The sequence below is a fragment of the Aotus nancymaae genome, unplaced genomic scaffold (genome assembly GCF_030222135.1).
Source record: "Aotus nancymaae isolate 86718 unplaced genomic scaffold, 86718_ANA_hifiasm-v0.15.2.pri h1tg000108l, whole genome shotgun sequence".
Taxonomy (NCBI): Eukaryota; Metazoa; Chordata; class Mammalia; order Primates; family Aotidae; genus Aotus; species Aotus nancymaae.
In genome coordinates, this window is record NW_026988523.1 from 33555181 (window position 1) to 33582159 (window position 26979).

The following is a 26979-nucleotide window of genomic DNA, read 5'->3' on the forward strand; positions in this document are numbered from 1 at the left end:
TCCTCACTAATGCCTTCTATCCCTAAGTGGTGTTTAGGGATAGAAAATGGGTATGTTTCTACCCCTCAAAATTCACCCTTAAGATTCTGACCCAAAACTTTTACATCCAAAATAGTGTTCTGAGCCAGAACATTTCACATATGTTATATGAAGGAGACTGGGCATGAACAGGACTCTGGAACCACACTATGGAAAGGGCAAGTGCACTTGTGTAAGTCCAATATCTGATTGTCGGATTTATCCCAGGAAGAGATTGGTGGTTGGGTAGGGCACGAGAAATGGAATTAGGCAGGTGGTGCATTGAGTAACAGCTGCTGGTGGTACATAACTACTTGGAGCATTTAAGTATTTGCTATAAGGTCCTGTAATGGATTGGCAGTGGATACAAAGTGAGTGTTGTGGTACCAAATCCTCAAACTTGTAATCTGGTTGACTCAGGAACCCTTTTATTTATTTGAAGTCCAACTGTATAATTGTAATTGAGATGAATATGTGTAGACTTGGCTATCTGCTAACTTGACTTGACTTGGAAACCTCATAGATGGGTGGCACGTAAACAAGCTCTGTGAATTCATTTGGGTACTACCTGAGTGTAAGAATTTTACTGATTCCTGGTCACAGTCAAGCTTTTCCTGTGAATTATGGTTTTCAGTGATCATGGATAAACTCTTGTTTTTACATTTTTAATCTAGGTACTTTTCTATACTTTCATGTAGTCAGGCAAGACAGCTTTTGTGATAAGAGAAATGACATGTGAAGACTGTTTTGATTGCCAATTCTGGGTTTTTAAAATTTCAGAGGCGTCAGCATCATAGGGAGATTATTTTCTGTTGTATCATCAATGAATTAGACTGCTTTGTGAAAATGGGCAAATTATGCTCCTTGCTGAGATTTGGCTTGTCTGCTTAAGCAACTTTCAGAGAATGATACATGGTGTTGGATGTTGAGTGGGGAGTGGATTCTCTGTTTTTTAGCAATTTTAATCAAGAAATAAAAACAACCCAAATCAACTTTTAATAGTAGGAAAAGTTAATCCCTGCATTTGCTTACCTAGGTTTGATGCCTTAACAGTGGAAAGACTAGATGACGTAAAGTCAATATTAAGGCAAAAATGGCATCTAGTTAAAATTATCTCTGAAATAACCTTATTTCACCAGCACTTGGGCCTTTACTGCTCAAAAACCAAAAATGAACTTTTTTTATTTCTTTCTTCATCTTGGTTATGATCTTTCTTTGGGAGGGGTGGGGCTGTGAAGGGAGTAGTAGAAGACAAGTGTGATTTGGGTAGAGATGGGAGTTGGGAACTACAATGGGAAAATATAGAGGGATTTTCTTTTCTTTTTTTATGTGTAGCATGCCTGTAAGTTCAGCATGCATATGATCATGTGACTCCTCTATATTTTATTGGGTTCCTTGGTTCTACTCTTTTTTTGGCTGAAACCATTGAGCATATATTGAAGGGTTTGAAAGTCAATCCATTCAGGATTTCTCAGGGTAGTTTTCTTTTTATAGGGCTTTCACTTTTTCTTTATGTTGAATTCCCCTTACCTATGCCAAGTTTCTGACTGTAGCATCCCTGATACCCAGAGTGACTAATTCCTCTGTTTTCCAGCTTTCTGAAACCAAGATCTTCACTGCCTCTAATGTGTCTTCAGTGCCTCTGCCTGCGGAGAATGTGACAATCACTGCTGGTCAGAGGCAAGTGTGCAGTAAAATTTGGTACCCTTTCTTAAAGACATCTGCTGAGATAACTGTAAGGATGAGTGGCATTGGCCTTTATAAATTCCCATGGTGTTGGTGATAATTACATTCCATTCCTCTTTAGTTGATTGAAAGACTTCTAAGAGTTAGTGCTAGTTAATCTATTAAATGGAAGTTCATATGTTATCATTTTAAAGTTGATTCTCCCCCTAAATAGCGCTTTAATTACAAAGATCAGCCTTTCATATCACCAGCACTGAGTATATAACTTGTTTTGAAGTAAGTCAGGGAAAAAAGAACCAAAAGTGGAAATCTTTTTATTTCTGAAATTTTTTAGAACTGTTTAGTAGTTTCTTCTCCTGTTCTCTGAGCCCACTGAGTAAAACGGTCATTTTTTTCCTTTGGATCAACAGGATTCAGTTAATAAATATTTTAGAATTTGAATCTCTAGGGATCACTGGTAGGAGATACACTCTTCAGGGAACATTTTTAATGCCCTAGAAACCTCTTGGATTTTTTCTAGACCTGGGCCTGATAGCTCAAAAATTCAGTTTTGACATTAACTACCCAGAGTTAGTGCAGACCCCACAAGTTGAAGGCTCAGTTCCACAAGACTGCCCTGACTTCAGAGGTTCTGCCAGCCAGCTACAAATTTGGAGGCTCTACAGATTTGGAGTTTCGCATGACCCCCTTATCAAGTTTGAGAATTCACTGGACTGACTCAGAACTCAAGAGTTTTACTTACCATTACTGTTTTTTTGTTTTTGTTTTTGTTTTGTGAGATGGAGTCTTGCTCTGTCACCCAGGCTGGAGTGCAGTGGCATGGTCTTGGCTCACTGCAAACTCCACTTTGTGGGTTCAAGCCTTTCTTCTCCTCAGCCTCCTGAGTAGCTGGGATTACAGGCATGCACCACCATGCCCAGCTTATTTTTGTATTTTTAGTAGAGGCAGTGTTTCACCATGTTGGCCAACTGGACCTTGGGTGATCGACCCACCTCAGCTTCCCAAAGTGCTGGGATTACAGGTGTGAGCCACTGCGCCTAGCACATTACTGGTTTATTATAAAGGTACAACTCAGGAACAGCCTAGTGGAAGAAATGCGTCGGGCAAGGTATAAATGGGTGTGTGAATGGGGCACACAGAACTTGTCCTCTGCAGGTATCTTGATGCTCTCCAAATCTCATTGTTAGAAATTTCATTACATAGGCGTGATTGATTAAATTATTAGCTGTTGGACTTACTAACCACCTCCCCTACATCCCTGGAGTTTGGTGGGATTGGGACGGGCTTCTGAAACTTCCAACTCTTACCTGACCTTTCTTTTTCTGAGACAGAGACTCAGTCTGTTGCCTAGGCTAGAGTGCAGTGGCACAATCTTGGCTCACTGCAACCTCTGCCTCCCGTGTTTGAGCAATTCTTCTGCCTCAGCCTCCTGAGTAGCTGGGATGATAGGCGCCCGCCACCACGCTCGGCTGATTTTTGTATTTTTAGTAGAGATGGGGTTTTACCATGTTGGCCAGGCTGGTCTTGAACTCCTGACTTCAAGTGATCCACCTACCTCAGCCTTCCAAAGTATTGGGATTACAGGTGTGAGCCACTGTGCCCAGCCTTATCTGGTCTTTCTAGTGACCACCCCTCATCCTGAAGCTATCTGGGGACCCACCTCATTAACATAAACTCAGGTATGGTTGAAAGAAGCTTGTTATGAGTAACAAAGGACACTATCACTTAGGAAATTCTAAATGTTTTAGGAGTTCTGTGACAGGAGCAAGGCAAAGCTCAAGTATGTATTATACCACAGGTAACTTAGGAAATTTTATGAAAATTGCGAGAAAAAATATCTCCCAAACCTGTCCCTGTTCTAAAGCCATTTGAAGATTCCAGTGTTCTGGTATATGATGTTCTTTTTTTTTTTGAGATTGAGTTTTCCTCTTGTTGCCCAGGCTGCAGTGCAGTGGTGCAATCTCAGCTCACTGCAACCACCACTTCCTGGGTTCAAGCCATTCTGCCTCAGCCTCCTGAGTACTGGGATTATAGGAGTGCACCACCACACCTGGCTAATTTTTGTATTTTTAGTAGAGACAAGGTTTCACCATGTTGATCAGGCTGGTCTCCAACTACTTACCTCGTGATTCGCCCACCTTGGCCTCCCAAAGTGCTGGGATTACAGGCATGAGCCACCGCACCCAGCCTGGTATATGGATTTTTATTTTAGGAATTAGTAATGACAGGTATTCAGTATTAAAATGATGGATAAGTACTTACAAGTTTTGGCTAAGTTATTGAGCTTCAGTGTTAAAACTAGCATTTGATATTTCATAAATTAATGACTTCACTTTAAAATTAACCATTATTATTGGCAACATCAGTGGAATTCAGCTATATATTGTATTGGCTCTTATGCATCAGTTATTTTGGGAATTTAAGCATTTCAAGGCTTTGTGTTTGAGCCCTTTTAGAAAAAGCTCTATTAAGTGGCTTCATTTTGATCTAATATGATTTGAGTATTGGGGAATGCTAGCTAGCTTGTTCAGTCATTATTCATCAAGATCCCTTTCCTTCTCCAATAGAATTGACCTTGCTGTTCTGCTGGGGAAGACACCATCTACAATGGAGAATGATTCATCTAATCTGGATCCGTCTCAGGCTCCTTCTCTGGCCCAGCCTCTGGTGTTCAGCAATTCGAAGCAGACTGCCATATCACAGCCTGCTTCAGGGAACACATTTTCTCATCACAGTATGGTGAGTAGGAAACATGGTTTATCCTAATCAAACCTTCCTGCTAATCCTAGCACACATACACAGTTCCTTCCAAAGACAGTCAGGTTTTTGGCAGGTGAATCATCCTCTTTGTCTTCTTAAGCAGACTTGGATGTAGAGATATTTGAGTTGGGTAATAGGGGATAGCTCTAAGAGAGGACTTGGTTCTGGACAGACTGGATATTCTTATATAAATAAGTTAATATCATTTATTGAATACTCATTGTATTGAATGAACACTGTTTGTTATTATTCTTGAGAGAAAGTCAATGACATAAACTTGTCAACACATTTAAATCCTTTTGCAACCCTTATTAAACTATGATGGGGGATTGTAGCAGTTCCCCATTTCTTGACGGGGCAGAATTGTCTTATATATTTACTTAAACCAGACATTTGTAGACAAGGCTTCCAGAAACCTGTGGTCTTAACTCAGAGCATTTATGGCACAGTACTTGTTGACTCAGAGCATTTAAAAAAATCTGAGGTCATTAACTGCATCAAAGGAATCATTTAAACTAAACAAAGATGCTGCAAGTACCAGTTTTCTCCTAGTCAGTAAGTCCTAAGAAGTACTGCTTTTTTTTTTTCTTTTTCTCTCCTATTTTTTGATGGAGGGATACTAAAGTTGTAAGAGGTAAGCAGACCATATGTGTGCATATAATTTTATTTTTCGAGTTAGAGTAATTATTTTAACTAGAAAACTGCCAGAGTTCTGAATTAGCTACTAATTCAGAACTCTGTCAGTTTTTAACTGTTGTCTTAAAATTTTGTGTGTGTGTGTGTGTGTGTGTGTGTGTGTGTGTGATAACTTAGTAGTAACTTGGTGGCCAATGTCCTGCCACATAGAAAAGGTAACAGGTGAGAAGGGGTGGGGGGAGAAGGGAAATGGAGAGGAGTATTGGGATTAAGTAGAAAAAGAAGAAAGAAAATAGGACAAAGGTTGTAAGAAGGTGTAATGAAGAGAAGTAACTACAACCCTTAAGATAAATTACTGGAAAACGTGGTTATGTGATCTAAGTCTCTTAATTGCCCTTTTAATGTCTGGAATTGTGAAAATTTATAACCAAATCAGACTTTTGACATCAAAAAGATGTTTTCAACTGGGGACAGTAGCACGCTTCTGTACTCTCAGCTGCTCTGGAGGCTGAAGGGGGAGGATTGCTTAAGACTAGGAATTCAAGACTACAGTGAGCCAAGAACTTGCCATTGTACTCCAACCTGGGTGACAGAACGAAACCCTGTTTCTAAAAAAAAATTTTTTAGGCTAGACACTGTGGCTCACACCTGTAATCCCAGAAGTTTGGGAGGCCAGGGCGAGGGATTGCCTGAGCTCAGGAGCTTGTGACCAGCTTGGGCAACACGATAAAACCCCATCTCTACTAAAAAAAAAATACAAAAAATTAGCCAGGCATGGTGGCATACACCTGTAGTCCCAGGTACTCGGGAGGCTGAGGCAAGAGAATTGCTTGAACTCAGAAGGCGGGAGGTTGCAGTGAGCCAAGATCGTCCCACTGCACTCCAGCCTGGGCAACAGGGCGAGACTCCATTAAAAAAAAATTTTTAAGTAAAAATATCAAAACTAAATATAAATACTGTTCTGTTTTTTCTGTTTTTTTGCATTACCTGTACTAATCAACATGTGACGTGATGTAATTTCTTTTCCATTGAGAATAAATGTTAGAGGATTAATTTCTCTGAAAATTTAATAGAGGTAAATAACAAAGGAGTTCCTTTTTATGTATAATACAATGAACACTAGATAATTTTCATTGCTGTTATTTATTTCATTTTATTTTATTTTATTTTGGGACGGAGTTTCACTCTTGTTGTCTGGGCTGGAGTGCAGTGATGCGATCTTGGCTCACTACAACCTCCGCCTCCCGGGTTCAGGTGATTCTCCTGTCTCAGCCTCCCGAGTAGCTGAGATTACTGGCATGCGCCACCATGCCCGGCTAATTCTGTATTTCTAGTAGAGACGAGGTTTCTCCATGTTGGTCAGGCTGGTCTTGAACTCCCAACCTCAGGTGATCCACCCACCTCAACCTTCCAAAGTGCTGGGATTACAGGCATGAGCCACTGTGCCTACCCCATTGTTTTTTAATATAATGCTTTGTATAATCTTGGGATATAGACTGAAGTGGAAAGAAAATTTTACCTTGAGTTGTACAAACTGTTTGTTTGAAATGGAGTCTCGCTCTGTTGCCCAGACTGGAGTGCAATGGTGTGGTCTCAGGCTTGCTGCAACCTCCACCTACTGGGTTCAAGCTATTCTGCCTCAGCCTCCTGAGTAGCTGGGACTACAGGCATGGGCCACCATACCCGGCTAATTTTTGTATTTTTAGCAGAGACAGAGTTTCACCATGTTGACCAGGCTGGTCTAGAACTCCTGACTGCTGGTGATCTGCCCACCTCTGCCTCCCAAAGTGCTGGAATTATAGGTGTGAGCCACTGTGCCCAGGCTGTCGTTTTTTTGTTTTTGTGTTTTGTTTTTGTTTGTTTTTTTGAGACAATCTTGCCTTGTCACCCAGGCTGGAGTGCAGTGGCATGATCATGGCTTATTGCACCCTCCATCTCCCAGGCTGAAGTAATCCTCTTGCCTGAGCTTTCTGAGTAGCTGAGACTACTGGTGCCCACCACCATGCCTGGGTAATTTTTGTATTTTTAGTATACAGGGTTTTGCCATATTGCCCAGGCTGGTCTTGAACTAGGCTCAAGCACTCTGCCTGCCTTGTCCTCCCAAAGTGCTGAGATTACAGGTGTGAGCCACTGCACCCATTCTAGTTTTTTAAGAAAGGACTGTTTGTTGTTGATGATGATGATAAAGATGATAAAGTAATGAAGACTAGATTTAATCTCCTTGGAGGCTTTAAAAGACAAGTCAAGATTGATCTTCTGGACTAGGCTGATAGTTTTACTTAGGACTAGGCTGATAGTTTTACTTAGTATCAGGGAATGACAGGAATCCCACAAAAGCATTGAGTAAATTTTCTTGGTTATCATGCAGTCATTACCCATATACAACTTTTTTTTTGAGATGGAGTCTTGTTCTTGTTGTCCAGGCTGGAGTGCAGTGACATAATCTTGGCTTACTGCAGCCTTCACCTCCCGGGTTCAAGCAATTCTCCTGCTTCAGCTTCCCTAGTAACTGGGACTACTGGTGTGTTCCACCGTGTCTGGCTAATTTTTGTATTTTTTTTTGTAGAGACAGGGTTTCATCATGTTGGCCAGGCTGGTCTCGAGCTCCTGACCTCAGGTGATCTGCCCGTCTCAGCCTTCCAAAGTGCTGCAATTGCAGGCGTGAGCCACCACATCTGGCCCAGTGATTACGCTATAGAACTTGTATCTGCTTGTATGGAGAAAACAGATCATACTGGCTTGTTATTTGATCGTCTAGTGCAGAAGTTGGGATGCCCTTTAACTTTGCCTTCTTTCCTCTGTGGTAGTTATTAGCAGCATCGAGATGAGGCTCCAGTTAGTTGTTTTTGAGGTTTTTTAATGAGAAGGGCAAGGACTTTAATGGCTAAAGTAAAATCTTATATTACATTTATGTTAATCGTATTGGTTGATTTAAAAATTCTCCAGTCGCAGAATTTTATCCCTGAGAAGCAGGGTGAAGGAAGTAATGATGGTATAAAACTTACATAAAGTTTTAATGGCTCTCTTTTTTGAGTGATTACTATGTGCTATGCATGTATTAAGCACTTTATTTAATCCTCCTACAGCTTTATGAGGTACTACGTTTATTCCTATTTTCTGATGAGGGAAGTGAGGCAAAAAGAGATTAAAAATAAGTTTTCCAAGCTTACACAGCCAGGATTTCAATCTAAGACAGTCTGACTCTAGGTCCTATACTCAGTGGACTATGCTATATATTCATTCTGGTAGCATTCTTTACTTGCCTGATGTATACTAGCTCTCTGTCTGGTTGAGTGTCTTTATGAGTAGCTGAAGAAGGTTACTCGCTGCCAATTTCTGTCATCTCTTTGTTGATCTACAGGTGAGCATGTTGGGGAAAGGATTTGGTGATGTCAGTGAAGCTAAAGGCGGCAGTACTACGGGCTCCCAGTTCTTGGAGCAATTCAAGACTGCTCAAGCCCTGGCTCAGTTGGCAGCTCAGCATTCTCAGTCTGGAAGTACCACCACCTCCTCTTGGGACATGGGCTCGACGACACAATCTCCATCACTGGTGCAGTATGGTGAGAAGATGGGAAATGACTTGAATCTTTAAATCACTGGAGCATTACTGTCAAGAGGCTGGCAGGGGGAGGGGGTGTAGAATGTGTCCTGAAGTGAAGAAAAGGGGCAGCTAGTTGGTTACATTCCCACAATGATTTCCTCTAATCAGATAAGCTGAATTCAGAAAGTTGGGGAATAATAAAATTTGAGGCTATATATTTCTCATCAGATTCAGAGGCTGGGTGTGGTAGCTTACACTTATAATCTTAGCACTTTGGGAGGCTCAGGCGGGAGTTGAGCCTAGAGTTCTAGAACTCCTGAGCAGCATGGCAAGACTCCATCTCAAAAAAATTGTTTTAAATTAGCTGAGCGTGGTGGCGTGCACCTGTGGTCCCAGCTACTACGGAGGCTGAGGTGAGAGGATTGCCTGAGCCCAGGAGGTCGAGGTTGCAGTGAGCTGTGTTCGCACCACTGCACACTAGCCTGAGCTACAGAACTAGTGTGTAGCTAGCTTTCCTCAAAAAAAAAAAAAAAAAAAATTTTTTTTTGCCATATACAGAGTTGCAGTCTGTTGATTGGGTTTTTAAAAAATTATTATTCTTTTCCCTAGACTTATCTTCAGTGTTTGAAAATAACATATTGCCTTTAGGTTCATAGGCTTGGCTATTTTAAAACCTTATACAGTAAGTCTTGACTTAATGTCATTGATAGGTTCTTGGAAACTGCCACTTTATGTGAAATAATATATAACCTTTTTTTTTTTTTAAAGACATGGTCTCATTCTGTCTTCCAGACTGGCATATAGTGGCACAGTCTTGGCTCACTGCAGCCTCAACTTTCTGGGCTCAAGCAATCCTCCTGCCTGAGCCTCCTGAGTAGCTGGGACCACAGGCTCGTACCACCATGCCTGGCTAATTTTTAAATTTTTTGTTAGAGACGTGTTTACATCATGTTGCCCATGTCTGTCTCAAACTCTTAGGCACAAACAGTTCTACTGGCCTTGGCCTCCTAAAGTGACAGGATTGCAGGTATGAGCCACTGCGCCTGGCCAGTTTTTTTTTTTTCTCATCAACATTATAATGAAATCATGTTGAAGGAAACAGTGCTATTCAAAGATGTGCCATGCATTGTTTTTGCTTAAAGCCAGTTTCCAAGCACCTATGGATGATATTAAGTAAGAACTTGTGGCACTTTAAACTTGGGCTATTTGTGCATTCCTGTCTTACACAGGCAGGGTAATGGTGTTGATTTAATTAGGCTTTATTTAAGGACGGATGTAGGCCAGGTGTGGTGGTTCATGCCTGCAATCCCAGCACTTTGAGAAGCTGGGGTGGGCAGATCACTTGAGGTCAGGAGTTTGAGACCAGCCAGGTTAACATGAGAGAACCCTGTCTCTATTAAAAACACAAAAATTAGGCAGGCATGGTGGTGCATGTCTGTAGTTCCAGCTACTCTGAGGGAGGAGAATCATTTGAACCACAGAGGCGGAGGTTGAAGTGAGCTGAGATTGTGCCACTGCATTCCAGCCTGGATGACAGAGCGAGACTCCATCTCAAAAAAAAATGTAATCCTGTGATTGTCACCTCTAGAAGTGAGATTAAGCCCCAAAGGAGGACCTGTTTATATGAATTTCTGATTTTTGTAGGCCTCTGTTCATGATGCTAGTGCAGGATAATAGCATTTCCTTGAGATTCATCAGCATCTCTGGCTTCATATACTGGGTTTCCTCTTGCAGATTTGAAGAACCCAAATGATTCAACAGTGCACAGCCCCTTTACAAAACGCCAGGCTTTTACCCCATCTTCAACCATGATGGAGGTGTTCCTTCAGGAGAAGTCACCTGCAGTGGCTCCCTCCACAGCTGCACCTCCACCTCCGTCTTCTCCTCTGCCAAGCAAATCCACATCAGCTCCACAGATGTCGCCTGGGTCTTCAGACAACCAGTCCTCTAGCCCTCAGCCGGCTCAGCAAAAACTGAAACAGCAGAAGAAAAAAGCCTCCTTGACTTCTAAGGTACTTAGACTTTTAGGTAGATATCATCTTATGGCAAGGAGTTTGGGGCTTGAGAATTGAGATTATAAGGGTACGTCTGGAAATTTAAAGGGAAAGGTTTTTTTTTTTAGTCTTTAGTAAGGTTGTATTAAGACCATTACTTTCTCTTCTTTTTCACCTTTCTCTGTAGATTCCTGCTCTGGCTGTGGAGATGCCTGGCTCAGCAGATATCTCAGGGCTAAACCTGCAGTTTGGGGCATTGCAGTTTGGGTCAGAGCCTGTCCTTTCTGATTATGAGTCCACCCCCACCACGAGCGCCTCTTCAAGCCAGGCTCCAAGTAGCCTGTATACCAGCACGGCCAGGTAGAGGAAACGTTAGCCATAACACCACTCTTAATAACCTTTTACTACTTTTTAAATCTCTGGGTGATTTCTAGAACTCTGGAGAGACCAAGCCTCTTGCATGGGTGAGGGGGCACGTAATCAATCATAGCATTTTGTTGAGTGCTTTAAAATATTGTTATTAGGGTTATCTGTAATTAAACAGGTAGAAATATGCCCCTTAGGGACTGGGTGCGGTGGCCCACACCTGTAATCCCAGCACTTTGGGTGGCTGAGGCAGGAAGATTGCTTGAGGCCAGGAGTTGACCAGCCTGGGCAACATGTGAGTCCCTGTTGCTACCACACAATTTTTTAAATTAGCCATGCTTGGTGGCACATGCTTATAATTCAAGCTTCTTAATTCTGGAGGCTGAGGTGGGAGGATCATTTTGAGTCCAGGAATTCAAGATCACCGTGATTGTGCCATTGCATTTCAACCTGGGCAACAGAGCAAGACCCTGTCTCTTAAAAAAAAATGTCGTTTGGGTACTTCTAGAATGTCCAAGAACAGTTATGAAAGATGTGTACAATGCCTCTAACAGAATACCTTGGCATCTGCCACAACTAAAAGTGCCGTTGGCACTTCTTCCAGCCCTTTTAGTAGTGTGGGACTTAGGCCTGTGAAGAATGTAACTTTGAATTCCTAAGAAGGAGCCTGTATACCAGCACAGCCAGGTAGAGGAAACATTAGCAATTGCACAAATTAAAAGGAATTTTACCAGTAGAACCACCAATCCCACAGAAATTAAAAAAAAAAAAAAAAAAGATTACTGTAAACACTTCTATATACACAAAATTTAAAAACTAGAAGAAATAAATTCCTGGAAACACACAATCTAAAAAGATTGTACCAGGAAGAAATTAAATCCCTGAACAGACTAATAATGAATTTCAAAACTGAATCATTAATAAAAAGCCTACTAACCAGAAAAACTCTAGCACCAGACAGATTCACAGCTAAACTCTACTAAATGTTTAGGCCCTCTGGTAGCCATCAAGGAGGGCCATCTTAAGCAGTAGAAAATCCTGGATGGATTTTTGGGGGACTAGGCTATTTTTCTATAACCCTTAGAATTTAAGAATACAAATTTCTGGCCCCATTCTAAATCTGTTGTGTCATAATTGCCACAAGTGCATTTGAATATTCTAAAAAGTTTCTCTCAGCAGAGTTCTATCAGTATTTTTACATCTTTTTGTTTGTTTGTTTTTGCTTTAGGAGGTGGAATCAAGTAATTTTAAATCACATGTCATTCTTTTTTTCTTTTCTTTTTTTTTTTGAGACTGAGTCTCACTCTATTGCCAGGCTAGAGTGCAGTGACGTGATCTTGGCTCACTGCAACCTCCGCCTCCTGGGTTCAAGCGATTCTCAAGCCTCAGCCTCCTGAGTAGCTGGGATTATAGGCACCCGCCACCATGCCCAGCATATTTTTGTATTTTTTAGTAGAGACGAGGTTTTACCATGTTGGCCAGGTTGGTCTAGAACTCATGACCTCAAGCAATCCACATGCCTTGGCCTTCCTAAGTGCTGGGATTACAGGCGTGAGCCACTGCACCAAGCCCAAATCTTATATGGTTCTTGAGGGAGCCTAGAGCTCAGAATTCCCTAAAATGAGTGTGAACAAAAGATGGCTTTTCCTGTGCCACATTATAATGTATAGAGGGGACCACGAATAGTGTATTCTTTATTGCTGACATTTTAGCCAGTTTTTCTTTTTTGTTTTTGTTTTTCTTTTTTTTGAGACGGAGTCTCGCTCTTGTTGCCTAGGCTGGAGTGCAATGGTGAGATCTCGGCTCACTGCAACCTCTGCCTCCCAGGTTCAAGTGATTCTCCTATCTCAGCCTCCCAAATAGCTGTGATTACAGGCACATGCCACCATGCCCAGCTAATTTTTGTATTTTTAGTAGAGATGGAATTTCATTACATTGGTCAGGCTGGTCTTGAACTCCTGACCTTAGGTGATCCACCCGCCTTGGCCTCCCAAAGTGCTGGGATGACAGGCCTGAGCCACTGCGCCTGGCCGCCACTTTTTTTTTTTTGGAGACGGAATTTCGCTCTTGTTACCCAGGCTGGAGTGCAATGGCATGATCTTGGCTCACCGCAACCTCCGCCTCCTGGGTTCAGGCAATTCTCCTGCCTCAGCCTCCTGAGTAGCTGGGATTACAGGCACGCACCACCATGCCCAGCTAATTTTTTTTTTTGTATTTTTAGTAGAGACGGGGTTTCACCATGTTGACCAGGATGGTCTCGATCTCTTGACCTTGTGATCCACCCGCCTCGGCCTCCCGAAGTGCTGGGATTACAGGCGTGAGCCACCGCGCCCGGTGAAGACGTTTTTAAGATTAATTCTTAATTCAGGTTCCTGGCACTATAGAAAGTGGAGATTCCTAGTGTTATCAAGAGAAAATTTTGGTAGAGTCTTTTATTAGTTGGTGAAAAATTTCTTCTTGATTGAAATCAAGTTATTTCACTAGTAGATCTCCACCATTTCCTTAGTATCAGTAGATCTGCGCTATTTTGTTTCTCTGAGATTTCTCTTCATTTTTCACAGTGAATCTTCATCTACAATTTCATCTAACCAGAGTCAGGAGTCTGGTTATCAGAGTGGCCCAATTCAGTCGACAACCTATACCTCCCAAAATAATGCTCAGGGCCCTCTTTATGAACAGAGATCCACACAGACTCGGCGGTACCCCAGCTCCATCTCTTCATCACCCCAAAAGGACCTGACTCAGGCAAAGGTAGTGGTTTCATGAACCCTTGGGAACTGGTTAGGAGAATAGTGGGCAAAAATCCCATAAATATTAGTGATTTACTTTTTAGCAAATGGTGCTAAGAAACTTTGGAAGTAGTGATTGAGAAGTTGAAAAAGGCACATATCTGTGGTCAGTGAATTAAAAGTTCTTAACAACAAACTGGGAGACTGATGAGCCAGGAAATCATCTGTTTATACCAAAAATTTATTGTCTCTAGTAGAATCAGTCTCAAGTGCCTGTCCTGTCTTCTGGGAAGATGTGATTGCCAGATTTCTGGGCACTTGTCAGTAGACCTCACCTTGTTATGTCCTGGCATGGTGAGGGAGACAGCATATGCTGGAGGTGATGTGGAGTGACTGTCAGGTGCAGCCAGCGGGAATAGGTGGTGTGGCTGAACTTTCATACTTACATCCTTCCCCAGGAATTACTGGATGTGGACTTTGGGGCTTTCCTGTATCTATTTTAGGTTTGAGGTGTCTTCAGCAGTTTGTGGGGTTTCTTTCTGTTGTTTTTGGTCACATAGTATATCTCAGTTTTGTTTAATTTTTGTTGCTATTTTGGTTTTTTGGATAGTCTGCATTATATTAATCTTTTTTGTTAACTGACAGAGTTTCTTCTAAAGATTTGTTGACCAAAATAAAGCTGAATCAGTGTTAACTTGCTTCATTCACATGAGTTTGTCTGTTTCTTGCTCTTCTGTTTTTCTTTTTATTTTTTTACCAGAATGGCTTCAGTTCTGTGCAGGCCACGCAGTTACAGACCACGCAATCTGTTGAAGGTGAGTGTTCTTCAGGCTGTTCTCTTCTAAGTTTCCGGTTTTCTATCTTAAAATGGTGATAATTCATTAGTTCCCTTCATTGGACAAATGAGACCCATGCTGTGTAATTCTCAGCATTAAAGAAAAAATATTCTACTTAATATGGTCCATTGTTAAATAACACACTCTTTTCTTTGGGGCAGCCTTGGACTGTAGTCACCTCTTAATAGACACTCCCTTTTTTTCTGATGAGAGGAATTCCTTTCTTCTATATTTCTAGGTGCTACAGGCTCTGCAGTGAAATCTGATTCACCTTCCACTTCTAGCATCCCCCCTCTCAATGAAACGGTATCTGCAGCTTCCTTACTGACAACAACCAATCAGCACTCATCCTCCTTGGGTGGCTTGAGCCACAGTGAGGAGATTCCAAATACTACCACCACACAACACAGCAGGTGATTTGGGGTGAGGATGGAGGTTGGGGTTGGTGAATAGCAATAACAGAGCTCTCTGGTTCTTTCTTATTTCCTTGACCTGGCAGAGACCACATTAGCCCTGCTTTTGTGGTAAGTGGGTGACCTCAGAACTGTGGGAAGTGAAGACAGAGGAGGCTTATTTTAATTTTCCCCTTTCAACATCCACTTTTGCTTTAACTGCTCACTACCCCTGGCTGGCCATTGTGCTTAATGTATGATCTCAGACGTCCTTGGTGTCCCATAGTCTTATCTTATTTTCTTATTTCTTGACTGAAGCTCCAGGTCAGGTAGCATAGCACTGTGGCTGATGATAACCTCTTTTTTTCTGACAGCACGTTATCTACGCAGCAGAATACCCTTTCATCATCAACATCTTCTGGGCGCACTTCAACATCCACTCTTTTGGTAAGTGTGATACTGAGAGGGATGTGTGGTTTTCTTACATTTACAACTATCCAACCCTAAGATTGTCCCAAGAGAGAATTATTGAAAATTTCTTCATGAGGTGGCAAAATAATTGATTTGAGGGTGCAGGAAAAGGAGTAAAGGGATGTCAGGAAGCCAAGAGAGGTGGAAGAATCCATAAATATTGAGCTCTGGACCATTCCTAAAAGCTCTGAAAGTAACTTTCTGACTTTTTTTCCCTACTGAATATATAGTTGGGCTTTGTATACTTTAATAAAGTCTGGAAGAACATACCTTTCTAACTGGTAGAGCTGTTCTGTTTCCTTGGTCTTGGGTATGCCAAACGTGAGTTGTGAAAAGAATCAGTGCGAGGCTGGACATTTTAGTGAAAGTAGATGCCACGTGAGAGCTTTTGGTCCAAGAGTCAATTTTGTTGTTTTGATTTGTAGCAGCTACTAGTAAAATTAAGCTGAGCTTGTAAAGGGAAGGACCCATTTTGGACAAAAGTCAGATTTGCCAGAAATCTGGGGAGACATTAGAGCTAAGGCTCCTTTAGGAACCTCTACTTAAATACACAGTTTCAGGTTTAAATTCAGAATTATGGCCAGGTGTAGTGGGTCACCTCTGTAATCCCAACACTTGCGGAGGCCAAGGCAGGAGGACTGCTTAAGCACAGGAGTCTGAGACCAACCTGAGCAATATAGTGAGACCTCATCTCCACAAAAAATTTTTAAAGATTAGCTGAGCATGGTAGTATGCTAGTATAGTCCTAGCTACTTGGGAGGCCGAGGTGGGAGGATTGTTTGAGCCCAGGCGGCCAAGATTGCACCACTACACCCCGGCCTGGGCAACAGGTTGAGACGCTGTCTCAAAAAAAAAAGTAAAATCAGAATGTACTTTTTCCTGGTGCACAAACTGGTCTCAACTAGTAAAGAAAAGTAGGAGAGAGAAAGCTATGATATATTTTTTACATCTCAACTATCTCTGTCCCTTTATCAACAAATGTTAGTCTCTGGGGAATCTGTCTCCGTTTGCTTTGATGTCTTTCTGAACAGGATGATGATGTGCAGTGAGCCTGTTACCATTCTTGCCAAATGAGTCTTGAGGAATATGTAGCTGGAGATTATTTCTAACTACTTTAGCAGAGTGTACTTTGGTACCTTCCCTACTTGGTCTCTTTAATTAGGAAGTTGCATTAATATATTCAGCAGAAGGGATTGTCTTATTTTTGACCTGTGATGCTGATCTCTTTTCTTCTTCTCTCTTCCACTGCTCCCCCCTTTGAAGCACACAAGTGTGGAGAGTGAGGCGAATCTCCATTCTTCCTCCAGCACTTTTTCCACCACATCCAGCACAGTCTCTGCACCTCCCCCAGTGGTCAGTGTCTCCTCCAGTCTCAATAGTGGCAGTAGTCTGGGTCTCAGCCTAGGCAGCAACTCCACTGTCACAGCCTCGACTCGAAGCTCAGTTGCTACGACTTCAGGTAGCCTTGCGTAAGCAGATGGCATTCCTCTGGGATGGAGAAGGTAAGTAATTGTGTGATGGGATAAAAATGTAATTTCTCTTTTAGGAAAAGCTCCTCCCAACCTCCCTCCTGGGGTCCCGCCGTTGTTGCCTAATCCGTATATTATGGCTCCAGGGCTGTTACATGCCTATCCGGTAAGTGGGACTAAAGAATCTTCTTCAAAAGGTGAGGATGCTGTGGCTATTCTTTTTTTAGTTCTGGCTTCAGATGGACCCCTGTGAATACCAAAAACATGCACATACTGAAGTCCTGCAGTTGGCTCTGTGGAATCCACGTGTATGGATTTTACATTCTGCAAATGTGACTATTTTTGATCTGTGTATCTGGTTGGAAAAAATTCATATATAAACTGTGCAGTTCAAACCTGTGTTAAGGGTCAACTGTAATTAAGGTATAAAATAAATGAGGGATTGCTGCATGTAAGCAAACCAGTTTTTAATCTTTGCAGTTTTGGAAAAAGTGCTAATGGACTAAACTGAGGCCAACCCCTCTATTGTGTATCTGCTCTGGTTTATGGTACACACATGTATGCACGTGTGTGTGTGTACAACATGTATGTATATGTGTGATGAGAATATTTGTTTAAAACACAATTTCTGGACCTCAGAAGCCAAAGGCCAGAGTGTTCACCTTGAATCCCTTTCAGTTTCTTAGAAAATCATGACTATTATTTTATTTTTTGAGACACCTCTTGCTCTTTCACCCAGGCTGGAGTGCAGTGGAACAGTCATAGCTAGCTCACTTCAGCCTTGAACTCCTGGGCTCAAGCAATCCTCTCACCTAGAACTCCCAAGTAGCTAGGACTACAGGTGTGCACCCCATACCTGGCTAAGGTTTTAAAAAATTTTTAGAACAGGGTCTTCCTATGTTGCCTAGGCTGGTCTCAAAATCCCAGGCTCAAGTGGTCCTCCTGCTATAGCCTCCCAAAGAACTGGGGTTATATTTAGGCCTGAGCCACTACTCCTGGCCCCAAGAATTATTTTCTCCGAGCGTGTTTGCTAGTCTGGCCTGGTCAGAGAAAAGTTTCCTGACTTAATCTGGGACTGTGAGAATAAGGCTGACATTAGTAGCAGCTTTTTGCCATAGTGTATCTTCTGGGACCTTTAAGTATTTGGTATCTATTAAGATGAAGGGTATATGAGAAAGTTTTAAAAGATACCCGTTTCTGCCCTCATAGACGAAGTCTAGATTAGATAAATTTCATACCGATGATACATCCAAATAACACAGTTACACATTTTTAATATGTAGTCAGTACCTTAAAACCCTGAAATTGGAGAAAAGCAAAATATTCTTTCAGGAGGATATCAATTTTAAGCCAGATTTTGAAGAGTATAAGAGACAGAGACAGAGACTTGTAGAACAGAGAGTAAAACTGATGGTTTGTGTATAGTTTGTGTTTACTCTATTGGTATCAAGAAGCCAGCCTACTAGAATCAGTAGTATTTAGTTCAAGGAAAGCTTCAAGACCTTTCATGAATCATTTAATCTCTTTGTACTTTACTGCTTTTCCCTTAAATAAAACTGAAGGAAATAATCTGTGTCCTGTTCTAACCCGGAATGAGGATGAATGTTCTGTTGAATTAGTTTGTTTCTTAGCTCCTTGGTTTGCTAACATCATGACCAGTTCCCATTATTGTTGTATGTCTGTATCTTTCAGCCACAAGTGTATGGTTATGATGACTTGCAGATGCTTCAGACAAGATTTCCATTGGTGAGTATGTGGGGTAGAGCTTTGGAAAAAAAAAAGTGGTTCTTAAAATTAGTTGGGAGAATTATCTCAAATGTTCAGTTGATAAGTCACAGACATAGCTCTTTCCCATCCCAGTCCTCCATACACTCTGATTTAAGGCATATTAGAATATAGGGATTTGGGGGAGGCTTTCCAACAGAAGGTAACTTTTTTTTTCTTTTTTTAAATCAGAGTTGTGACATCTTAGTAAATATATTTTAACCTAATCTATAGCCCAGTAAAGTACTCTGGAGCTCTCAGGGTGCTTTTTGTTTGTCTCACACACTATAAATTATGGAATGATCTGTTTTCTCAGTCGAATAAGCTTGGTGTAAACTGGCAGGGATGACATCTAGAGGGTTGAAAATATTGGTCCTGATGGACTTTGATATATTCTCAAGTGGGCATACCCTTAGACCTTGCCTGACTGTGCTCATGGTCAGGTAGGGGGGACAGTGTATGCAAGAGTAATGTGGAGTTTGTGCTAACTCTAGCCAGCTTAATCAGTGACTGGATGAATTGCACAACTCTCACATTCTTCTGTTTCTTCCTCTGTAGAAATAATTCTCATGCTGTGAAATGAGTGAGATTGAATCTCTGCTCTTTTTTTTTTCCCCTCTCTTCTAGGATTACTACAGCATCCCATTTCCCACACCCACTACTCCGCTGACTGGGAGGGATGGTAGCCTGGCCAGCAACCCTTATTCTGGTAGGATTGGGATGGGGCTAGATAAATAAAAAGGGAGATAGTGTTGGGATTGATGGCAGAAACCTGATGGGTAGCAAGAAGGGATGTGCTAAATCAGGATTAGTAGATTCAGAATCCTGCTAAAGTTGAGCATATCATGGCTTTTCCTATATATCCCACTTTCTATTGTCTCCCTGTGATTTCTAGATGATATCTTAGCCAGGCATGGTAACACATACCTGTAGTCTCAGCTACTTGGGATGCTGAGGTGGGAAGATTGCTTAAGCCCAGGAGTTCAAGACCAGCCTGGGCAACATAGAAAGACCCCATATCTTGACTTAGTTTTAAGCTTTTTCTAGGAAGTATAGTGGTTGATTATGGTCTTCTCTGCTCATCTCTGCCCCTTTATGCTGCTCACAGTGGCAATCTCACTGCCTTGCTAGGCCTGGGGCTTTCTTTTACCTGACATTGTCCTCACTGACTTATCATTTTCCCTGATTCATCATTATCCTTAAAATCCAGCATGGGGGTATTCCCCATGGAGAAGAGGGGAGGGAAGAAGGGGGAAGATGAAAGAGAACATAAGTGGGCAGAGAAATTGTGCAGCTACCTTATTCCGAGAGCCTGTCTCTGCCATAACTATGAATGACTGTGTCTCTGCACAGTTATTCAACAATAGATCTTGACTTCCAACTGTGCCAAGTGTATGCTGAGCAACACTAATTGGAGCCACTAAGAAATGTAATTCAAGGAATTGAACTTTAACAGTCTTTGAACAGGATCTCCTGGAATCATATGAAACCAGAAGAGGTAATTCTACGTTGGTATTTGGGTTAAAGAGGCAGGTACATTTAGCCTCTCCTGTCACAGGTGACCTCACAAAGTTCGGTCGTGGGGATGCCTCCTCCCCAGCCCCGGCCACAACCTTGGCCCAACCCCAACAGAACCAGACGCAGACTCACCACACCACGCAGCAGACATTCCTGAACCCGGCGCTGCCTCCTGGCTACAGTTACACCAGCCTGCCATACTATACAGGGGTCCCGGGCCTCCCCAGCACCTTCCAGTATGGGCCTGCTGTGTTCCCTGTGAGTACCTGCTTTGGTCACTCCTTGTGGTGAAGGATCCTAGCCCTGGACACTATCCTACCTGCTTTTAAGGATGGATGACTCTTTAATAATGGATGAGGAGGAACAGTTTCCACCTCTGGCCTGTTTTTGGCCTGTTGCAGGGTGGTGGGGGAATGGGGCTGGAGTTGGTGGATTAGGATAGGGATTGCCTAGTCTTAGAATTTGCCAAAGGGAGAATATGATACCATACAGCTTTGCTTCACTCAGATTCATTCATTCCCTGCTGCCATTGCCCCCTTTTCTTCTCCAGACTACCATTTCTTGACTTCATTGGTAGATTCTGGAACTATTAGGAGCTGATTTCACTAAGCATCAGGATAGGCTGCCATCTGAATATCCAGTCCCTCGAGCTGGACAAGTGGAACAGATGGTATTCTGCTGCTATTTCACTGCAATTCTGGCCTTTTTGCTCTTTAGGTGGCTCCTACCTCTTCCAAGCAGCATGGTGTGAATGTCAGTGTGAATGCATCGGCCACCCCTTTCCAACAGCCGAGTGGATATGGGTCTCATGGATACAACACTGGTAAGCTGACCTTGTCCCTGGCTCAGTGGTAGCTGTGGGGTGTTACTGGATAAATTTCAGGGAGGAAGACTTGGTGATTGAGAAAATGGGGTTGGTGAGGGTGTGCCACTACCCCGGATATGATTGTTAATGCTTGACTGACTTGGGTATCTGTGGGAGCAGCACCAACAGAGGAGCTTGATACTAGGACATATCCACTATTTGTGATGGGAGTGCCCAAGAGAGTATGTATCAGCTTTTAGAATATGTTGGATGGCCAAAAGTGTGGATGGGAAATAGGGCAAGGAGCCCCAAGATTCTGCTGAAATTCAGTGGAGGCAAGTAATAATATGTATGGCACTGATAGTTCGAAAGAGGGTATATTCACTGAGTAGAAGCATTAAGTGGGTTCATAGCTAACAGACTATGGTAGGTTTGGCTTAAATCACTTTGTAGTACTACTTATGTGTCCTTTTTTATTCCCTAGCTAGAAGACCTAAACTGTGGAGAAAAAGGAGTAGGCGTGACTATTACTCAATAGATTGGGAATTGGACTGGGAGAGTTGGGTCTTTAGGTTCCTTTATTTGTATGGCTGGTCTCTTTGCAAAGTCCGTTTGCATATGTGATGGCAGGCAAGGAATTGTAGGAATCCTCTGGATGGGTACTTACCTAAAAGATACTTAGCCTCTCCCTTGCTTCCATACCTGAGATCTGTGCTCTACTTTTGGAGGACAGGGAATGAGAAGGAATCTTTGAGTAATGTAATTCTACTTTTTTAGTGACTTGTAGCTGAATAGAGGAGGAGCAAGTTTCTCTGACTGCTTAAAGCAGGGTTGGGGATGGGGGTTGTCCTTCAAAACTATCAGCTCAGTTACAGTTTCATGGTGCTTTGGATAGAGCATAGAGCAGCATGTGTTCTTCACCCTTATATGGGCTCTGGGTGGGTCAGTTACCCACAGTTTCCGATAACTAGGAAGACTACAGTAGGCAGTAAGGTCTAGGAACTGACAGCCAGGTGGATCTTTGAACTGTGCTGTATGAGTTAGAGTGGGTCATGAGTTAAACAAATCCTGAGAAGCCCCATTGAGATTTAATAATATGTAGACTCCTTGTGGCCACCTGTCTCACCGAGTAGGGTCCACCCTAATTCTTGGTGGGGAGGGTTATAAGCTTTTTGACTTGGAGTGGTGGCCCCATTCTGAGGACATTAGGTTGCAGTCTTAATTGAACCAGGTTAGCGAATTTTAAGAGGCAGGTGATTGATAATATTAGAGAATTGGCATAGCTGATTCTAGAAATCCCAGCTTCTTGCCTCCCTTAAGAATTCAGGAACGTATTATATTAGCCCTTGAGAACCCCCAGTTCCCAACCCCACAAAGGGCTTTTGTTATTCCATTCATTTATTTTTATGTATTTGATTCCTTTTAGGAAGAAAATATCCACCCCCTTACAAGCATTTCTGGACGGCTGAGAGCTAATTTGGCCCAAGGCTGGGGGCTGTGTTTTGTGTGTGTGTATAAATTTGCACTGAAGTCTTGTTTCAGAAACCAGACCACTGAGGAGAGCCTGCTGAGCTGAGGCCATGGCCTGCGTGGCTTGGGGAAATGAGTTGGTGGATACCTTCTGGGCTTTTGAACTTGCCCCTCCCCCATTTCCCTCTCCCCCATGTGTCTGACCCTGTCTTACCCATTTCAAGTTCAAGCGGTGCAGCACCTTCGAAGCATCAATGCACACACCTGCTGTTGCTTTTGATTTCTGGAAGGCATGTAGTTTCAACTTGTAACAAAAATATTTGTAGTCTTCAATAAACTGTGGTATTTCTTTAGCTAACTCTGGCGTTCTTTCCGTGCATGTCTTTCTGGACACTAGGAACCAATGCTGTGCTGTGGATGAAGGGTGGAGGGTGGCCTTTTTAATCAAAATCCAGCATAGCCAAAGAACTATTAATTTTTCAGTATGCTGGTTTTATGAAGGTGGAGGGAGGGGAAACAGCCTCAGTTTCCAGCCAGATGATTGGTTGGTAAAGGAAACTATTTGTAGAAATCCCTGATTCTCCATGCTTATGTTGCTTCATTTTTCCATTTAGATCTTTCCTTTGCCTCTTACCTAAGCAGTGGGGAAAGGACAAAAAAGTTTGGAGTGTCATGTCCTAGTGAAAGGCAAAAGAGATAGTGTTCAGAGCTGTTAGGGAAGTATCTTCCAAAGTTTAATTCCCACATCTGGTTCCTAAAAGCCAAGTGGCTGAGATCTGATAAAGTCATTAGTGATCAGCTAGTTGATGACTCAGGCTCTGTGGAGACTGTGCTAGCCTGGAACATTGTTCTTAGTCCCTTGATGGCTGTTCAGAGATCGTGGATTATCAGTTTTGCATTTGTGGGTATAAGCTAAGGATATGTGGGAGTGGTTTGGTCAGAAACCACTTGACTGGAAATGCTAATTCCCTCCGAGTCCAGCTAGTATACACCATTAGCCCTTTGTTTATAAAGTTAACGTGGACAGTGAGATCACCACCCTGGGTTGATCAGAAACCGAAGTATTCAGCTTTCTTGTATTTGTTCTCAGCCCTTTGGAATAATTTTGCTCTGTAGAGTGTGACCACCTTTCCCAGGGGCTGCCATGTTGGGAGAGATCAATTCATGTTTATCTTCCCTGCTGCCCACATGGTATTGGTATTGTCACTGTTTGGGGATACATAGTGGGGTGTTGATATTGGAAGGAGAGCAAGAGAACTCTGTAGCCTGAAGATCTTTCTACTAATTGGTGAGGCGTAGTGAAATCCGTACCCATTATTTTCTAGATCTCTAATACTCTAATTGAGATTGTTATGACCACTACAGAGTATTATGGTTCCTATATTCCCAGTCCCTTCAACTTCATATCCAAGGTAAGGCCTCTGGACTAGAAGCTGTTTTTAGCCTAAACTCTGGAAAGAAGGAGATCAGGTAGGGGCACACTGGAGCTGAATTCCTCCCTACCACCGAGCTTGAGAATCCAGTCAGTCATTTCTTCCATATAATATAGGCAGCCTAGCCTCACTTTGCAGAGGGCAAGTATGCTTTTTTGTTTGTTTGTTTTTTGCCTTTGCAGTAAAGATAAATTGTCTCTTGGTTTGTTTTAAAAATGTTCTACTTATATCCTGTTTATTCCACCTTTACTCTCAACCCTTCCACGTGAACTTACTAGCTTAAGCCTTTTCCATGACTGAACTTCCTGTTCTTAAAAGTTATGCCTGTTACCCAGTTATTTACCAGATGGGCACCTCGGGTTTGAAAAATGAACGGAAAAAATACCCCGTTAGCTCCTTTAGATATTCCTGTATCATTCCCTTCTTTTACTTCAGTGTCTTTAAATTATAGAGAGTTGATGTTTTTGAGATGAGGAAGTATTTTCTCTTGCTTGGTTTTCTGTAGTTCTGTTATTTTTCCTAGGAACTATGGATTTAGGATGTTGGGAGGGTTACCACTTCGAAAGTGACTGTTCAAGGTGGACTAAGTGGAAGGCTGCCTTTGTCTGAGGCATTGGGAGGATTTGGGTTCTGGAGTTTGAATTGTGGGTGAATGGAGGATTCCTTATCTGTGAGTTGGCCACTCCAGTACAGTGCTTTTAAAACATTTTTCCATCAGTGTTCCTGACAGCAGAGGAGAAGGGATGTGTATCTCTGAGGGGAAAGATCTAAGAGCATAGACAGCAGAGTTTTTCTGAAGCTTTGTTTTATTTTTGTAAGAACTAATATATCTTTTTAAAATCATGCTTTATATTCCTGAATTACTTTTCTTCAAATCTTTGTTTAAAAATGGAAAGTTTAAAAGATGCTAGATAATTTATTCCATGGCTTTTCCTATCTCCTTGACCCAATGCGTTATACCTCAGGTGGTAGAGTATATAGTATGAGTATTTGTTTGAGGAGTACACATTAAAATGAGAGGTTGTACTACTATGGTTTCTGTAAAGTTGTAGAGATTGGTAGGGAATTTTTCAACGGGAATGTGACAGTTGGGGTATGGGTTAGAGCTTTTATCTTATGGAGAAGCTGAAGTTGTATACTGAAAATGACATATGGTTTTTGTGTTCCACCTAGGCTATAGGTGATGGCCTACTCCTGTCTACCTATCCCTCCCCACCCCACTGCACTCAGGCTTAAATTGTGTACCTGGGAGTTCGTCTTTATGCCAGGCCTTTACATCTTAAGTTTAAAGATTTATCCTAGATGCTCCAAGACTAAAGAAGCTGGACTGAGCTAAGGCTCTGAGAATGAGAGTGCCCTTGGGTATTAAAGTGGACTGCTCCTTTCGTACTTACGCAGTGGAGGCATGGATTTTGAGCCCAGAAATGTCACTTCAGGAAGAGAAAGGGCTAGACTACCTGAGCCTCCAGGAATACAACTGAGTGGAGTTTGAGTGGATTGATTTGAAATGGACATTAAAATTAAAAGTTTATTACATTCTTGCTAGACTTTGGCACAGAAGTGTTTTGAAAATGGCATATGCTAGTAAGGTTTGCTCATATCTGCTTGCCTGCCAAAAAACAACTTACATGTATACTCAACACACACCTGGAAAGGGCCAAAGAACCCTTAGGGAGCTTTTTCTGTCATGAATTCTTACTTCTCAGGACTAACTTGAAGCTGGAAAACCTACCAAAATTCCCTTGCAGTGCTATAGCTAGAAAGGCTACAGCTATCACCTCATCCCAGGAATAAGGGCCAGGCAGCTAGCTGAGCTAATCCTCCTGTCTGTTTCCTCCTCCCCTAGGTGTTTCAGTCACCTCCAGTAACACGGGCGTGCCAGATATCTCGGGTTCTGTGTACTCCAAAACCCAGGTAGGTGCCTGGCTCTGGACAGAAGTGGAAAAGAGATGGACATAGAGGAGGTAGAATTGCAATGATAGAAATATAATGGATAAGAACAACCCTAGGAGAGGGATCAGGAAACGCATCCTACTTTCTCTAAATGAAAGATCTTCTCTAGACTTCACTTACTCTAAGAAGTTAAAATTGAGCCCTCTGAGAAAAACACAAGAGAAATGTAATAGGAAGGTGAAGTGTGGCAAATTGTTTAATGTGTCATGATTTACTGTGCAACTCTCCTGGCCCCTTTTCCTACCTACTCCCAACCTTTTTCATAACTTTTCAAGAGAATCAGTATGAGAGTGACAGGAAACTAGTTCATTCCATTTGTTGAGTAAATCTATAACGGGGAGTGGGAAAGGAGACAGCCTAGTAACTAACGAAGCATTTGAGTGATCCATAGGTTTGTTACGTTGCTTTTATCCCCCTGTCACCATAAATAAGTTTGCTATAAAGCACTGGGAGAGTTGGGGGAGTACTTCATGGCCAAGACTCTTCTTCAACACTTACAAATATCTCAGTATGTATTTATTTCTTTTGAAATATCCAAGGAGTTTTTCTTTTTTCTTTCTTTCTTTTTTTTTTTTTTAAGGAATATCAGAAGAGGTAGGGACACTATTGGTTTATTTGTTTGTTTGTTTTTTGAGATAGTCTCAAGAAGTCACCCAGGCTGGAGTGCAATGGTGCAATCTCAGCTTTCTAAGTAGCTGGAACTATAGGTGTGTACCACCAGGCCTGGCTAATTTTTTTTTTTTTTTTTGATACAGGGTTGGCTGGGCGTGGTGGCGCTCACACCTGTAATCCGAGCACTTTGGAGGCCAAGGCGGACAGATCACCTGAGGTCGGGAGTTAAGGATAGATACAGGGTTTTGCCACGTTTCCCAGGCTGGTCTTGACCGCTTGGGCTCAAGCAGTCTACCCACCTCAGTCTCCCAAAAGTGCTGGAATTACAGGCGTGAGCCACCATGCCCAGCCTGGAGTTTTTAATTTCTACCCAACTCCAGGAGCAGGAATGCCAAATTTCATGATGTTCAAATATGACATTAATTTGTTTTTTGTTGTTTTTTGATACAGAGTCTTGCTCTCTCACCAGGCTGGAGTGCAGTGGCTCAATCTTGGCTCACTGCAACCTCTGCCTCCCAGGTTCAAG

At 42.2% G+C, this 26979-nt stretch overlaps 1 protein-coding gene and 1 non-coding gene across 28 annotated transcripts in view; both read left to right on the forward strand.

Annotated features, from left to right (window-relative positions):
- The window catches only part of UBAP2L (ubiquitin associated protein 2 like), a 55730-nt gene that overhangs the window by 24552 nt on the left and 4199 nt on the right, over positions 1-26979 (forward strand). For 21 of the 27 annotated variants that reach the window (XM_021676277.2, XM_021676280.2, XM_021676282.2 and 18 more), the window contains 16 exons: positions 1613-1698; positions 4272-4443; positions 8462-8660; positions 10376-10653; positions 10823-10995; positions 13563-13752; positions 14491-14545; positions 14805-14979; positions 15333-15405; positions 16693-16888; positions 16976-17064; positions 18591-18644; positions 19290-19371; positions 20221-20438; positions 20898-21003; positions 25735-25802. In XM_021676277.2, coding sequence (XP_021531952.1) covers positions 1613-1698; positions 4272-4443; positions 8462-8660; positions 10376-10653; positions 10823-10995; positions 13563-13752; positions 14491-14545; positions 14805-14979; positions 15333-15405; positions 16693-16888; positions 16976-17064; positions 18591-18644; positions 19290-19371; positions 20221-20438; positions 20898-21003; positions 25735-25802 — 2214 coding nt within the window. Of the gene's footprint in view, positions 1-1612; positions 1699-4271; positions 4444-8461; positions 8661-10375; positions 10654-10822; positions 10996-13562; positions 13753-14490; positions 14546-14804; positions 14980-15332; positions 15406-16692; positions 16889-16975; positions 17065-18590; positions 18645-19289; positions 19372-20220; positions 20439-20897; positions 21004-22411; positions 22814-25734; positions 25803-26979 lie in introns of those variants that run through there. The other 6 variants (XM_012476167.2, XM_012476164.2, XM_012476165.2 and 3 more) reach the window with 1 other exon arrangement.
- LOC135272374 (small nucleolar RNA SNORA58) lies at positions 19065-19200 on the forward strand. The gene has a single exon (XR_010340530.1). It is a non-coding gene; the product is annotated as a small nucleolar RNA SNORA58 (small nucleolar RNA).